At 43.8% G+C, this 16,297-nt stretch overlaps 1 protein-coding gene across 25 annotated transcripts in view; it reads left to right on the forward strand.

The window, feature by feature from the left end:
• LOC138637428 (titin homolog) overlaps nt 1-16,297 on the forward strand; it is a 1,151,517-nt gene that overhangs the window by 961,641 nt on the left and 173,579 nt on the right. For all 25 annotated transcript variants that reach the window (XM_069726100.1, XM_069726106.1, XM_069726124.1 and 22 more), the window contains 4 exons: nt 12,282-12,356; nt 12,940-13,011; nt 14,584-14,658; nt 14,855-14,929. In XM_069726100.1, coding sequence (XP_069582201.1) covers nt 12,282-12,356; nt 12,940-13,011; nt 14,584-14,658; nt 14,855-14,929 — 297 coding nt within the window. The remainder of the gene's footprint in view (nt 1-12,281; nt 12,357-12,939; nt 13,012-14,583; nt 14,659-14,854; nt 14,930-16,297) is intronic.

The following is a 16,297-nucleotide window of genomic DNA, read 5'->3' on the forward strand; positions in this document are numbered from 1 at the left end:
AAAAACAAGCATGCTCACATGCCCCCGGTGAGAAGGGGTGTAGAGTCCCTCAATAAATTGATCTCTTAGCAGTTTATCCGCTCCGGTGTTAAAAATGGGTTCAGCCAGTGTAAGTGATTTAAGGGCTTCCTGCAGGTTTAAGGCAAAGTCTCTCACGCCCTCATTAGCTTTTTGTTTGCAACTAAAGAATCGTATTTTAGCTTTGCTGCTGGCCGTGGTTTCAAATGTAGCTTTTAATCCAGCAAATATGCGTTCAACAGTGCCTTTTAGATCAGCTGCCCATGCTGTGACTTCTCGCTTAGCATGGCCACTTAACTGCATCATCAGGAGACTAACACGCTGAACTTCACCCACAGGGAACATGTCAAAATGAGCCAGCATCTTTTCTCTGAAATCGTCAAGGGTATTAGGCTCACCTTCATACATTGGAAGCCATGGGCCACCCGGGGTATATGGCATCAGCACCGGCATGATGGGCGCCACTCCTTGCACCGCTGCGCTGCCGGACTCTCTATTGACACTCTGTCTTTCAGCTGCATTAGCGTTGCCGAGTGCTGCGGCGTCTCCGTGCTGCGACATACTGTGCCCCCTTAGTTAATCCGGACCCTTCCGGTCCTCCGCTTCCGTCGGGATAGTGTAGATTCGTTCCGCTGTGCAGCAGGATCGATTTTCCCCTTGCTCTGATGTCAGAGCGCTCAGCTTGGTGCCGCCCACAATGACACGCCCTCTGCTGCTCCCACCCACCGCGCTCTGTAATGGCGGATTCTGAAGTTTTTCAGTTAGACTGGGGCTCAGGTGATGGCGTAGCTCAATTAACAGTCTCGTGCCTAACGGTTATGAAGTGATTACCTCAGGGGATGGCGGCTATCTTTACTCCATTATAACCAATGGGGAAAAGTCACTTTCAATAGTTTTCAATGGGGAATGGATTTTTCTTTAATAAAGTCAATTTTCAAGATTTTTCATCCCAGTTTTCACAGTTTTGGGCTCCAATCACGGCACACAATACCCGGTATACGGGCTGGCTAGATCCTGTTCGTGACGCCAATTGTGACACCCAGGAGACTGGGATACCCAGCACCGGACCAATGGAGTCTGTCTCTTGAGGGGGGTGTCACGGGTGGCTTGACCCGGTGCTGTGGCCTCAGGCAATGCACAGTGTAAGGGGTATCATGAGGGGACAGGCACTTACTTGATCAGCAGCAGGTTCTCCCAGCGGTGACGATCCTGATCCTGGATAGATGGCTATTGTCCAAATGAAAGACTGAGGCACTGAAACGTTTAACCAGTTTACTTTAACATAAAAGGATTTACAACCAGTCCTGTCACCGGAGTCTGTATGGGAACTCTGAGTTACTTTGACCCTGCCGGGGTCTTCGCCTCTTATTGTGCGCAATATCTGTGTGGCCCTGCTGCTGTATGTGAACTGGCTGCCGGCCCAATCTGTCCCCTCCGGGTCCTGGTTCGACGGGCAACCCGAGTCCTTTTATCGGTTTACCCCCTCTGGGAGTACCGCTGAACTCTGTGTCTGTTGCTGCATTCGACCCTAGTGAAGCTGATATCACCTCACGTTTTTCCGGTTGCTGTATTATATATAATGAATACAGCCACGGATCCGGTATCCGTCTTTGCGCCTGTTCTGGGTAGTGATTAATGCTACCCGGTTCTCACAATGTCCTTTTTCTCTATCCCTCTTCTCCTCAGGCCGGTGATTTAGGCCTGGAAACCGTCATAGGGCTGTTAGAGATTCAACTGTATGACCTCTCACCATCAGCTCCTTGGCCCAACTGCCATTTCTTCTCTCAGACCAGAATGGATCAAGGGGAGTCTCTGGAGCTCCCCCTTCTGGCCGGAGGTGGTAGTGCAGTCTTGCTATTTTAGTATTTGTACTTACTGTCAGTAACTATTTTTGTGGCAAATACCCCTAGGGGTGCCACACTTCAATAGCCTCCATGGGAGGCTAGAAGCTGGCATAGCCTGATCGGCTCTGCTACATAGGAGCGATGCTCAGATCACTCTAATGTAGTAGAATTACAGCATTGATATGAGCGCCGACCACAGTGTGGCTCTCACAGCAATCTGGCATCAACAATCATAGAAGTCTTCAGGAGACCTCTGGTTGTTATGCCAATGCACCGATGACCCCCGATCACGTGACGGGGTCACCGATGCACGCATTTCTGGATGGATGGTCAGAAGCGCTTGTTAAATGCCGCTGTCAGCGTTTGACAGCGGCATTCAACTAGTTAATAGCGGTGGGTGGATCGTGATTCCACTCGCCGCTATTGTGGGCACATGTCAGCTGTACAAAAAGCATACAGCTACAGCAACACTTGAGTGATTTTAAATATTTTGGCTTGGGTTAATCAAATCCCAGACCTAATGTCAATTGAGAATCTGTGGTCAGTCTTGAAGATTGCTATTCACCAGAGGAAACCATCAGACTTGAAGGAGCTGGAACAGTTTTGCCAAGAGAAATTTGTAAAAATCCTAGTGGCAAGATGAGGAAAGCTCATAGAAATTTATCCAAAGCCACTTGCAGCTGTAATTGTAGCAAAAGAAAACTCTACACAGTACTGATGTTAGGGGGCTGAATAGATATGCAAACTGAAGTTTTCCGTTATTTTGTCCTTTTTGTTATTATGTCACAAAGAAGAACACCAAAGGTTCAGTTGTAGACATAGTCTATCCCCTTTATGACCCAGCATATTTTGACCTTAATGACCTGGCCGTTTTTTGCAATTCTGACCAGTGTCCTCTTACGAGGTAATAACTCAGGAACGCTTCAACGAATCCTAGCGTTTCTGAGACTGTTTTTTCGTGACATATTGGGCTTCATGTTAGTGATAAATTTAGGTCGATAATTTTTGCATTTATTTGTGAAAAAAATGGAAATTTGGCTAAAATTTTGAAAGTTTTGCAATTTTCAAATTTTGAATTTTTATTCTGTTAAACAAGAGAGTTATGTGACACAAAATAGTTCATAAATAACATTACCCACATGTCTACTTTACATCAGCACAATTTTGGAAACAAAATTTTTATTGCTAGTAAGTTATAAAGGCTAAAATTTGACCAGCGATTTCTCATTTTTACAACGATATTTATAAAACCATTTTTTTAGAGACCACCTCACATTTGAAGTCAGTTTGAGGGGTCAAAATGGCTGAAAATACCCAAAAGTGACACCAATCTAAAAACTGCACCCCTCAAGGTGCACAAAACCACATTCAAGAAGTTTATTAACCCTTCAGGTGCTTCACAGCAGCAGAAGCAACATGGAAGGAAAAAATGAACATTTAACCCCTCTGTGACCTTAGACGTACTATCCCGTCGAGGTGCCCTGGGCTTATCTGACCCTGGACGGGATAGTATGTCATAGCCGATCGGCCGCGCTCACTGGGGGAGCGCGGCCGATCGCGGCCGGGTGTCAGCTGCTTATCGCAGCTGACATCCGGCACTATGTGCCAGGAGCGGTCACGGACCGCCCCCGGCACATTAACCCCTGGCACACCGCGATCAAAGATGATCGCGATGTGTCGGCGGTGCAGGGAAGCACCGCGCAGGGAGGGGGCTCCCTGCGGGCTTCCCTGAGACCCCCGGAGCAACGCGATGTGATCGCGTTGCTGCGAGGGTCTCACCTCCCTCCCTGCTCCCTCCAGCCCCGGATCCAAGATGGCCGCGGATCCGGGTCCTGCAGGGAGGGAGGTGGCTTCACAGAGCCTGCTCAGAGCAGGCACTGTGAAGCCTGCAGCGCTGCATGTCAGATCAGTGATCTGACAGAGTGCTGTGCAAACTGTCAGATCACTGATCTGTGTTGTTCCCCCCTGGGACAAAGTAAAAAAGTTAAAAAAAAATTTTCCAAATGTGTAAAAAAAAAAAAAAAAAATATTCCAAAATAATGAAAAAAAAAAAAAAATATTATTCCCATAAATACATTTCTTCATCTAAATAAAAAAAAAAAACCCAATAAAAGTACACATATTTAGTATCGCCGCGTCCGTAACAACCCGACCTATAAAACTGTCCCACTAGTTAACCCCTTCAATAAACACCGTAAGAAAAAAAAAAAAAAACAACGCTTTATTATCATACCGCCGAACAAAAAGTGGAATAACACGCGATCAAAAAGACAGATATAAATACCCATGGTACCGCTGAAAGCGTCATATTGTCCCGCAAAAAAAGAGCCACCATACAGCATCATCAGCAAAAAAATAAAAAAGTTATAGTCCTGAGAATAAAGCGATGCAAAAATAATTATTTTTTCTGTAAAATAATTTTTATCGTATAAAAGCGCCAAACCATAAAAAAATGATATAAATGAGGTATCGCTGTAATCGCACTGACCCGAAGAATAAAACTGATTTATCAATTTTACCAAACGCGGAACGGTATAAACGCCTCCCCCAATAGAAATTCATGAATAGCTGGCTTTTGGTCATTCTTCCTCACAAAAATCGGAATAAAAAGCGATCAAAAAATGTCACGTGCCCAAAAATGTTTTCAATAAAAACGTCAACTCGTCCCGCAAAAAACAAGACCTCACATGACTCTGTGGACCAAAATATGGAAAAATTATAGCTCTCAAAATGTGGTATTGCAAAAAATATTTTTTGCAATAAAAAGGGTCTTTCAGTGTGTGACGGCTGCCAATCATAAAAATCCGCTAAAAAACTCGCTATAAAAGTAAATCAAACCCCCCTTCATCACCCCCTTAGTTAGGGAAAAGTAAAAAAAAAATGTATTTATTTCCATTTTCCCATTAGGGTTAGGGTTAGGGCTAGGGCTAGGGTTAGGGCTAGGGTTAGGGCTAGGGTTAGGGTTAGGGTTAGGGCTAGGGTTAGGGCTAGGGTTAGGGCTAGGGTTAGGGCTAGGGTTAGGGTTAGGGCTAGGGTTAGGGCTAGGGTTAGGGCTAGTGTTGGGGCTACAGTTAGGGTTGGGGCTAAAGTTAGGGTTAGGGTTTAGATTACATTTACAGTTGGGAATAGGGTTGGGATTAGGGTTAGGGGTGTGTCAGGGTTAGAGGTGTGGTTAGGGTTACCGTTGGAATTAGGGTTAGGGGTGTGTTTAGATTAGGGTTTCAGTTATAATTGGGGGGTTTCCACTGTTTCGGCACATCAGGGGCTCTCCAAACACGACATGGCGTCCGATCTCAATTCCAGCCAATTCTGCGTTGAAAAAGTAAAACAGTGCTCCTTCCCTTCCGAGCTCTCCTGTGTGCCCAAACAGGAGTTTACCCCAACATATGGGGTATCAGCGTACTCAGGACAAATAGGACAACAACTTTTGTGGACCAATTTCTCCTGTTACCCTTGGGAAAATACAAAACTGGGGGCTAAAAAATAATTTTTGTGGGAAAACAAAAAGATTTTTTATTTTCACGGCTCTGCGTTATAAACTGTAGTGAAACACTTGGGGGTTCAAAGTTCTCTCAACACATCTAGATAAGTTCATTGAGGGGTCTAGTTTCCAATATGGGGTCACTTGTGGGGGGTTTCTACTGTTTAGGTACATTAGGGGCTCTGCAAACGCAATGTGACGCCTGCAGACCAATCCATCTAAGTCTGCATTCCAAATGATGCTCCTTCCCTTCCGAGCCCTCCCATGCGCCCAAACGGTGGTTCCCCCCCACATATCGGGTATCAGCGTACTCAGGACAAATTGGACAACAACATTTAGGGTCCAATTTCTCCTGCTAACCTTGGAAAAATACAAAACTGGGGGCTAAAATATAATTTTTGTGGAAAAAAAATATTTTTTATTTGCATGGCTCTGCGTTATAAACTGTAGTGAAATACTTGGGGGTTCAAAGCTCTCACAACACATCAAGATGAGTTCCTTAGGGGGTCTACTTTCCAAAATGGTGTCACTTGTGGGGGGTTTCTACTGTTTAGGTACATTAGGGGCTCTGCAAACGCAATGTGGCGCCTGCAGACCATTCCATCTAAGTCTGCATTCCAAATGGCGCTCCTTCCCTTCCGAGCCCTCCCATGCGCCCAAACGGTGGTTCCCCCCCACATATGGGGTATCAGCGTACTCAGGACAAATTGGACAACAACTTTTGGGGTCCAATTTCTCCTGTTACCCTAGGGAAAATACAAAACTGGGGGCTAAAAAATAATTTTTGTGGGAAAAAAATTTTGTTTTATTTTTATGGCTCTGCATTATAAACTTCTGTGAAGCCCTTGGTGGGTCAAAGTGCTCACCACACATCCAGATAAGTTCCTTAGGGGGTCTACTTTCCAAAATGGTGTCACTTGTGGGGGGTTTCAATGTTTAGGCACATCAGTGGCTCTCCAAACGCAACATGGCGTCCCATCTCAATTCCTGTCAATTTTGCATTGATAAGTCAAACGGCGCTCCTTCCCTTCCGAGCTCTCCCATGCGCCCAAACAGTGGTTTACTGCCACATATGGGGTATCAGCGTACTCAGGACAAATTGTACAACAACTTTTGAGGTCCAATTTCTTCTCTTACCCTTGGAAAAATAAAAAATTGGGGGCAAAAATATAATTTTTGTGAAAAAATATGATTTTTTATTTTTACGGTTCTGCATTATAAACTTCTGTGAAGCACTTGGTGGGTCAAAGTGCTCAACACACCTCTAGATAAGTTCCTTAGGGGGTCTACTTTCCAAAATGGTGTCACTTGTGGGGGGTTTCAATGTTTAGGCACATCAGTGGCTCTCCAAACGCAACATGGCGTCCCATCTCAATTTCTGTCAATTTTGCATTGAAAAGTCAAACTGCGCTCCTTCCCTTCCGAGCTCTCCCATGCGCCCAAACAGTGGTTTACTGCCACATGTGGGGTATCAGCGTACTCAGGACAAATTGGACAACAACTTTTGAGGTCCAATTTCTTCTCTTACCCTTGGAAAAATAAAAAATTGGGGGCAAAAATATAATTTTTGTGAAAAAATATGATTTTTTATTTTTACGGTTCTGCATTATAAACTTCTGTGAAGCACTTGGTGGGTCAAAGTGCTCACCACACATCCAGATAAGTTCCTTAGGGGGTCTACTTTCCAAAATGGTGTCACTTGTGGGGGGTTTCAATGTTTAGGCACATCAGTGGCTCTCCAAACGCAACATGGCGTCCCATCTCAATTTCTGTCAATTTTGCATTGAAAAGTCAAACTGCGCTCCTTCCCTTCCGAGCTCTCCCATGCGCCCAAACAGTGGTTTACTGCCACATGTGGGGTATCAGCGTACTCAGGACAAATTGGACAACAACTTTTGAGGTCCAATTTCTTCTCTTACCCTTGGAAAAATAAAAAATTGGGGGCAAAAATATAATTTTTGTGAAAAAATATGATTTTTTATTTTTACGGTTCTGCATTATAAACTTCTGTGAAGCACTTGGTGGGTCAAAGTGCTCACCACACATCCAGATAAGTTCCTTAGGGGGTCTACTTTCCAAAATGGTGTCACTTGTGGGGGGTTTCAATGTTTAGGCACATCAGTGGCTCTCCAAACGCAACATGGCGTCCCATCTCAATTCCTGTCAATTTTGCATTGAAAAGTCAAATAGCGCTCCTTCCCTTCCGAGCTCTCCCATGCGCCCAAACAGTGGTTTACTGCCACATATGGGGTATCAGCGTACTCAGGACAAATTGGACAACAACTTTCCGGGTCCAATTTCTCCTGTTACCCTTGGTAAAATAAAACAAATTGGAGCTGAAGTAAATTTTTTGTGTAAAAAAGTTAAATGTTCATTTTTATTTAAACATTCCAAAAATTCCTATTAAACACCTGAAGGGTTAATAAACTTCTTGAATGTGGTTTTGAGCACCTTGAGGGGTGCAGTTTTTAGAATGGTGTCACACTTGGGCATTTTCTATCATATAGACCCCTCAAAATGACTTCAAATGAGACGTGGTCCCTAAAAAAAATGGTGTTGTAAAAATGAGAAATTGCTGGTCAACTTTTAACCCTTATAACTCCCTAACAAAAAAAAAAAATTGGTTCCAAAATTATGCTGATGTAAAGGAGACATGTGGGAAATGTTACTTATTAAGTATTTTGTGTGACATATCTCTGTGATTTAATTGCATAAAAATTCAAAGTTTGAAAATTGCGAAATTTTCAAAATTTTCGCCAAATTTCCGTTTTTTTCACAAATAAACGCAGGTACTATCAAAGAAATTTTACCACTATCATGAAGTACAATATGTCACGAGAAAACAATGTCAGAATCACCAGGATCCGTTGAAGCGTTTCGGAGTTATAACCTCATAAAGGGACAGTGGTCAGAATTGTAAAAATTGGCCTGGTCATTGACGTGCAAACCACCCTTGGGGGTAAAGGGGTTAAAGTTTTACCCAAGGGTAAAAAGAGAAACTGGACCCCAAAGGTTATTGTACAATTTGAGTACACCGATAACCCATATGTGGGGAGGAACCACTGTTTGGGTGCACGACAGGGCTTGGAAGGGAAGGAGCGCCATTTGACTTTTACAATGAAAAATTGGCTCCAATCCTTAGCCGACACCATGTCGCGTTTGGAGAGCCCCTGTGTGCCTAAACATTGGAGCTCCCCCACAAATGACCCCATTTCGGAAACCAGACCCCCCAATGAGCTTATCTAGATGCATAGTGTTAGGAGTCGAGTTTCCTCTACTGCGCAGGGTGAATCTCGATCCGTGTCTGCTGCGGTCTCCCATTCGGTGTCGGCCGCAGTGGGCTCTGCTCAGCAGAGACGTCGCTCCCAGCGTCTCACTGGGGCTGATTCGGTGCATAGGGTCACTACTGCCTTTTCTGGCTTTCCTATGGTACCCTGCACTGATCTGCGGCGAGCGAGCCTCTCTGGGACTAAGTCCTTGTTTACTCACACTGAGCATGCCCAGGGCAGGGTCTCCCATTGGAGGTCGAGGGCCACATGTTCGGTCACATGCTCATGTGCTGCAGTACATTCCATTGGTCCTTCTGGAAGGTCCTGAAAGGGCAAAACATGCTCAGGTACTGCAGCACTTTCCATTGGTCCTTCTGGAAGGTCCTGAAAGGGCAAAAACTTCAGTAGCAGCTTCCTGTGCTGCAACTATATAAACTGCGCATGACCGCACGGCCATGTGCTAGTATCGTCTTTTGCAATATGCTTTGCGCCAATGTGGTCATGTGTTTGTATGTGTTCAGGGACCCGGCTGAAATAAGCCCCTAGAATGCTGGCACCTCCGGCGAGGAGATTGTGTATAAGAGTGTTCAGGGACCCGGCTGAAATAAGCCCCTAGAATGCTGGCTCCTCCGGCAAGGAGATTGTGTATGCATGCATGACCACTCACTGCTCACATCTGGGTAGTTGGCCTGTGCCTCTGTGAAAGTCTAACAGGGCACAGAGCTCATCTCTCGCGGTTACTCTGTGAAGCTAACAGAGTTGGTATATACCGCCATATAGAGCCGCCATTATTTAGCAGCAGGTACTTTCCTGCACGGTGGATCCTGGGTTGCGAACGCACTAATTCCTTTTAATAAACAATATATTTGGTGTGTTCCGCCAACCCTAACACATAGTGAGCACTTTGAACCCCCAGGTGCTTCACAAATTGATCCATAAAAATGAAAAAGTACTTTTTTTCTTCAAAAATATATTTTAGCCTCAATTTTTTCATTTTCACATGGGCAACAGGATAAAATGTGTTGGGTAATTTCTCCTGAGTACACCGATACCTCATATGTGGTCACAAACCACTGTTTGTGCACACAGCAAGGCTCGGAAGGGAAGGAGCGCCATTTGACTTTTGAATGAAAAATTAGCTCCAATCGTTAGCGGACACCATGTTGCTTTTGGAGAGCCCCTGTGTGCCTAAACATTGGAGCTCCCCCACAAGTGACCCCATTTTGGAAACTAGACCTCCCATGGAACTAATCTAGATGTGCAGTGACCACTTTAAACCCCCAAGTGCTTCACAGAAGTGAAAATAAAAAATCATTTTTCATTCCTCAAAAATTATTTTTAGCCTGCAATTTTTTATTTTCACAAGAGTAACAGGAGAAATTGGACCCTAAAAGTTGTTGTGCAGTTTGTCCTGAGTACGCTGATGCCCCATATGTGGGGGGGACCCATTGTTTGGGCACACGTCGGGGCTCGGAAGGGAAGTAGTGACTTTTGAAATGCAGACTTTGATGAAATGGTCTGCGGGTGTCATGTTGCGTTTGCAGAGCCCCTGATGTGCCTAAACAGTAGAAACCCCCCACAATTGACCCCATTATGGAAACTAAACCACCAAAGGAACTTATCTAGATATGTGGTGAGCACTTTTAACCCCCAAATACTTCACAGAAGTTTACAACGCAGAGCCGTGAAAATAAAAAATAATTTTTCTTTCCTCAAAAATTATTTTTTAGCAAGCAATTTTTTATTTTCACAAAGGTAACAGGAGAAATTGGACGCCAATAATTTTTGCCCATTTTGTCCTGAGTATGCTGGTAGCCCATATGTGGGGGTAAACCACTGTTTGTGCGCACATCGGGGCTCGGAAGGGAGGGAGCACAATTTGACTTTTTGAATGCAAAATTGGCATGGTGGCGCCATGTTGCGTTTGGAGACCCCTGATGTGCCTAAACAGTGGAAACCCCTCAATTCTAACTCCAACACTAACCCCAACATACCCCTAACCCTAATCCCAACTCTAACCATAACCCTAATCACAACCTTAACCCCAACACAACCTAACCACAACCCTAACAGCAACACACCCCTAATCCCAACCCTAACCCTAATCCTAAACCTAATCCCAACCCTAACAACAACCCTAACTTCAACACACTCCTAACACTAACCCTAACCATAACCCTAACGACAGCCTAATCTTAACCCTATTCCCAACCCTAGCCCTAATTCCAACCCTAACTCTAATTCCAACCCTAACGCTAAGGCTAAGTGCCCACGTTGCGGATTCGTGTGAGATTTTTCTGCACCATTTTTTCCAAATCCGCAGGTAAAAGGCACTGATTTCCAGTATTTTTTGTGTGGATTGCACCTGTGGATTCCTATTGAGTAACAGGTGTAAAACGCTGCGGAATCCGCACAAAGAAATGACATGCTGCGGAAAATACAACGCAGCGTTTCCGCGTGGTATTTTCCGCACCATGGGCACAACGGATTTGATTTTCCATAGGTTTAGATGGTACTGTAAACCTGATGAAAAACTGCTACTGATCTGCAGCGGCCAATCCGCTGTGGATCTGCAGCCAAATCCGCACTGTGTGCACATAGCCTAATTCTAACCCTACCCCTAGTTCTAACCCTAATTCTAGCCCTAACCCTTGCCCTAACCCTAGCCCGAACCCTAACCTTAGCCCTAACTCTAGTGGAAAAAAAAATACATATTTTCTTTATTTTATAATTGTCCCTACCTATGAGGGTGAAAAAGGGGGGGCTTATTTATTATTTTTTTTATTTTGATCGCTGTGATAGAACTTATCACAGTGATCAAAATGTACCTGTAATGAATCGGCCGGCCGGCAGATTTGGTGGGCGCACTGCGCATGTGGCCGCCATTTTGGAAGATGGCGGCGCCCATGGAGAAGACGGACGGACACCGGGAGGGACACCAGAGCTCGGTAAGTAGGCGGCGGTGGGATCGGACAGCAGGAGATCGGACTGCGGGGGAGCGGACAGGAGGAAGGAGGGGAGTGGAGGACAGCAGATGACAGGACGGAAGATGGAGGGGAGGAGATCGGTGGTGGTGGGGGCAGATCACGGTCTCCAGCCATGGCTGATGCTATTGCAGCATCGGCCATGGCTGGATTGTAATATTTCGCCAATCTTCATTGGTGAAATATTACTATCGCTCTGATTGAAAGTGAAAGTGAAACGATTATAGCCACAGGGGGCAAAGCCACCCCTTCTGGGTTCAAGTACCACTCCCCCTGTCCTTGCAGGTCGGGTGAAATTACAGTTAACCATTTCACCCGACCTGCAGGAGCGCGATCCGACCATGACGCATATGCTGCATCACAGGTCGGATTGGCACAGGTTTTCATGACGCATACGCTGCGTCAAAGGTCGGATTGGCACAGGTTTTCATGACGCATACGCTGCGTCAAAGGTCGGAAAGGGGCTATACAAGAACTGACACAAACCCTACAAAAAAGGAAAATTCCAGGTTGTGAGGTAGCAAAACACAAAAAATGCCAAGTGGATTGAATAGTTTTGCAAGCCACTGTAAAGCTAAAAGTACCAAAATTGTGCTTCACTTAAATAAAATTGATGTAGTTTATGCTTTGGCTTTATCCTGACAAACTTTAGTACAGTGTTAGTTAATCTACAATATATTTGCAGAGCCTGTAGCGAGAAAGCGTGAAGAACCAACAGAATCAAAGAAGAAAGAGGATGAGCCTGCAGAACCCCAAAAAGGTACCAAAATATCAGACCAAAATATTTATGCAAAGTATGCTGGCTAATAGGCAGTGTAAGGGTATGTGCACACATCAGGATTTCTTGCAGAAAATTCCAGAACAAAACCGGACATTTTCGGCAAGAAATCCACATGCATATTTTTCGCGTTTTTTTCCGCATTTTTCTCGCGTCTTTGTTTGCGGATTTTTTGTGGATTTTTCCGGAGGTTCAGGGATGCAATAATATAGTGGTAAATCCGCAAAAAAATCAGCAATATTAATGAATACGCTGTGTTTTTTTCCACGATGCATTTTTTTCGTGGAAAAAAACGCAACATATGCACAGAAATTGCGGAATTCATTCTAAATGATGGGATGCATATGTATGCGTTTTTATGCGTTTTTTATGCGTTTTTATAGCGAACAAATGTTATCTTCTTTAGGGCATAAGGTGGATTGTCTAACATGTCTAGCCACATATGACATATTCATCACACAAAGTGCTCCACCAAAATATATTTAGGGTAGTTTATACCTGTCTGTTGTGGTTTCATTCTCTCTAAGTTTAGAATAGTATTAATAAATCTCCAATGACTTTGCAGAGCTTCCAGTGAAAAAGCATGAAGAGCCAGGAGCACTCAAGAGCAAAGAAAAGACACCAGAAACTAAGAAAGGTAGCTAAGTATTACCTCAAAATATTAAAGAGGTGTAAAAATGTGTCTAGCATGTCTAGCAACATGCGCTAAATTAATCACTCAATCAGCACTACAGAGGAAATATGGTACAGTTTCTGTCTGTCTGATCTACTTTGATGATAATATTAATAAATCCACCATACCTTTTGAAGAGCCTCCAGTGAAAAAACATGAAGAGCCAGCAGAACCCAAGAAAAAAGATGGGAAGCTAGCAGAACCTAGGAAAGGTAGCTACAGGAAAATTGTGTGCCGAATATTGATATAGAGCAATGGTCCCTAACCTTTCTTATCTCAAGAGCCACAGTCTGGCAGTATCTTCCCATCTTCTTACTATACTTACCGTAATTTATCTCTAAACCGTCAAGACCAATATGTGTTCATTTAGATCTGCTCTTCTCTGCGGGGTTATTCATAAAACTCACCATCTGGGGACCTGCTGTTCAGAATTATTTGCTATACCTGGTGCTTATTTATCAAGCTGGCAGATGGCCACGAGTCACACATCATAAGTGTGCAAACCACATGTGACTCCTGAGCTACATGTTGGGGACCACTGCTGTAGAGTATGCTAGCTAAGGGATTTAAGGAGGAATGCATAGCATATCATGCTACAAGTAACAATATATTTGCAGAGCCTGCATCAAAAAAGCATGAAGAACCAGCAGAATCAAAGAAGAAAGAGGATGAGCTTACAAAACTCAAAAAAGGTACCTAATAGTGATGAGTGTGTATGGTCGTTACTCGGGTTTTCCGAGCATGCTCAGGTGTTCTCCAAGTATTTTGGGCATGCTCGGAGATTTAGTTTGTGTTGCCAGAGCTGCATGATTTGTGGCTGCTAGACACCTTGAATATATGTGGGGAGGTTCAGACAATCCCCATATATTCAGTCTGTCTAGCAGCTGCCAACCATGCAGCTGTGGCAACACAAACTAACTGTCCGAGCATGCCCACAATACTCGGAGAACAACCGAGCATGCTCGGAAAACCCGAGTAACGAGCATCCTCGCTCATTACTAGTACCTAAGCATCAGACCAAATTGTTTATGTAGAGAATGCTGACTAATAGATGATGTAAGGAAGAGTGTCTAGCATGTCAAGCCACAAGTACTACATTTATTATTCTTTTTTACACCTCTGAAATAAATTTGATGCAGTTTCTGCTTGTGTGATCTGCTTTAAAGTATGCAAGACAAGAGACGGCATAAGGGCTCCTTTTCACTTGCGAGACATACGGCTGTGTCTCGCAGGTTAAATCCCTCCTCTGGTGCCAGGACTCAGAGCGGAGCGTGTGGCCGTATAGCAACACATGGAGCTGCACGCTCCGCTCCCAAGTGCCGGCACCAGAGGAGGGTTTTAACCTGCGAGACACGGATGTATGTCTCGCAAGTGAAAAGGAGCCCTAAGGTAGATTGTCTAGCATGTCTAGCGACATGTGACATATTTATCACACAAAGTGCACCACCAAAATATATTTAGGGTAGTTTCTACCTGTCTGTTGTAGTTTCATCCTAAGTTTAGAACAGTATTAATAAATCTAGAATTACTTTGCAGAGCTTCCAGTGAAAACGCATGCAGAGCCAGTAGAAGCCAAGAGAAAAGAAGAAAAGCCAGCAGAAACCAAGAAAGGTAGTTAAGTATTGCCACAAAATATTCATGTAGAAGCATGTTTGGTAAGAGGAGGGAGGAGGTATACATTAATGTGCCTAACAGGTCTAGAAACATGTGCTAAATTTATCACACAATCTACACTACAGTAGAAATTTGGTGCAGTTTCTGATCTACTTTTATAATAATATTAATAAATCGACCATATCTTTTGAAGAGCCTCCTGTGAAAAAACGTGAAGAGCCACAAGAACCCAAGAAGAAAGATGAGATGCTAGCAGAACCTAGGAAAGGTACATATTAGAAAATGTGGTGAAGAATATTGATGTAGAGCAATGGTCCCCAACCTTTCTTAACTCAAGAACCATAGTCTGCTCTGACAGAGAGTTGCCATCCACATTCAGTTGTGTTAGAGGGTTCCCCATAGTAGAGAAAACAGTGCCTCTATTATCAGTATATGACAACCACAGTTACCCTATACATATCACCCTGAGGCAGTATATTTACATCCCTGGTTTCCTACCTTACCCACCTTTGGTAGTGTTACTTCAATCACTCTCACAGCACTATTACATCCAGCTTAACCCCTTTCTGACCTTGGACGGGATAATAAATCTGAGGTCAGAACCCCCGCTTTGACGTGGGCTCCGGCGGTGAGCCTGCATCATAACCAGGACATGTCAGCTGTTTTGTACAGCTGACATGTGCCCGCAATAGTGGCGGGTGGAATCGCGATTCACCCGCCGCTATTATCTAGTTAAATGCCGCTGTCAAACACTGACAGCGGCATTTAACTAGCTCTTCTGGCCATTGGGATGGAAATGACCCCGTCACGGGATCGTCGGCATGACAACCAGAGGTCTATGGTTGTTGATGCAGGATTGCTGTTAGTGCCACCCTGTGGTTGGCGCTCATTGCAGTGTAGTAATTCAGCTACGTAAGAATGATCTAAGCATCACTCCTATGTAGCTGAGCTGATCAAGTTGTGCCTCCCATGGAGGCTATTGAAGCACGGCAAAAGTAAAAGAAAATTGTTTTAAAAAATATGAAAGAAATAAAAAAAATATTAAAGTTTAAATCACTCCCCTTTCATCCCATTCAAAATAAAACAATTAAAAAAAATCAAATATACACATATTTGGTATCGCCAAGTTCACAATCGCCCGATATATCAATAAAAAAAGGATTAATCTGATCGCTAAACGGCATAGCTTGAAAAAAGTTTGAAACGCCATAATAATGTTTTTTTGATCGCCGCAACATTGCATTAAAATGCAATAATGAACGATCAAAAGAACATATCTGCACCAAAATAGTATTATTAAAATGTCAGCTCAGCATGCAAAAAATAATCCCTCACCCAACCCCAGATCACGAAAAATCGAGACGTTACCGGTATTGGAAAATTGTGCAATTTTTTTCTTTTTTTTTTAACAAAGTTTGGAATTTTTTTTACCACTTAAATAAACAATAACTTAGACATGTTTAGTGTCTATGAACTTGCAATGACCTGGAGAATCATCATGGCAGGTCAGTGTTAGCAAGCAAAAAAGCCAAACAAAAAACAAGTGCGGGATTTCACTTTTTTAGCAATTTCATTGCACTTGGAATTTTTTTCCCATTTTCTAGTACATGGCATGCACAAACCAATGATGTCAGTC

Source organism: Ranitomeya imitator, chromosome 5 (assembly GCF_032444005.1).
Source record: "Ranitomeya imitator isolate aRanImi1 chromosome 5, aRanImi1.pri, whole genome shotgun sequence".
NCBI classification, from domain to species: domain Eukaryota; kingdom Metazoa; phylum Chordata; class Amphibia; order Anura; family Dendrobatidae; genus Ranitomeya; species Ranitomeya imitator.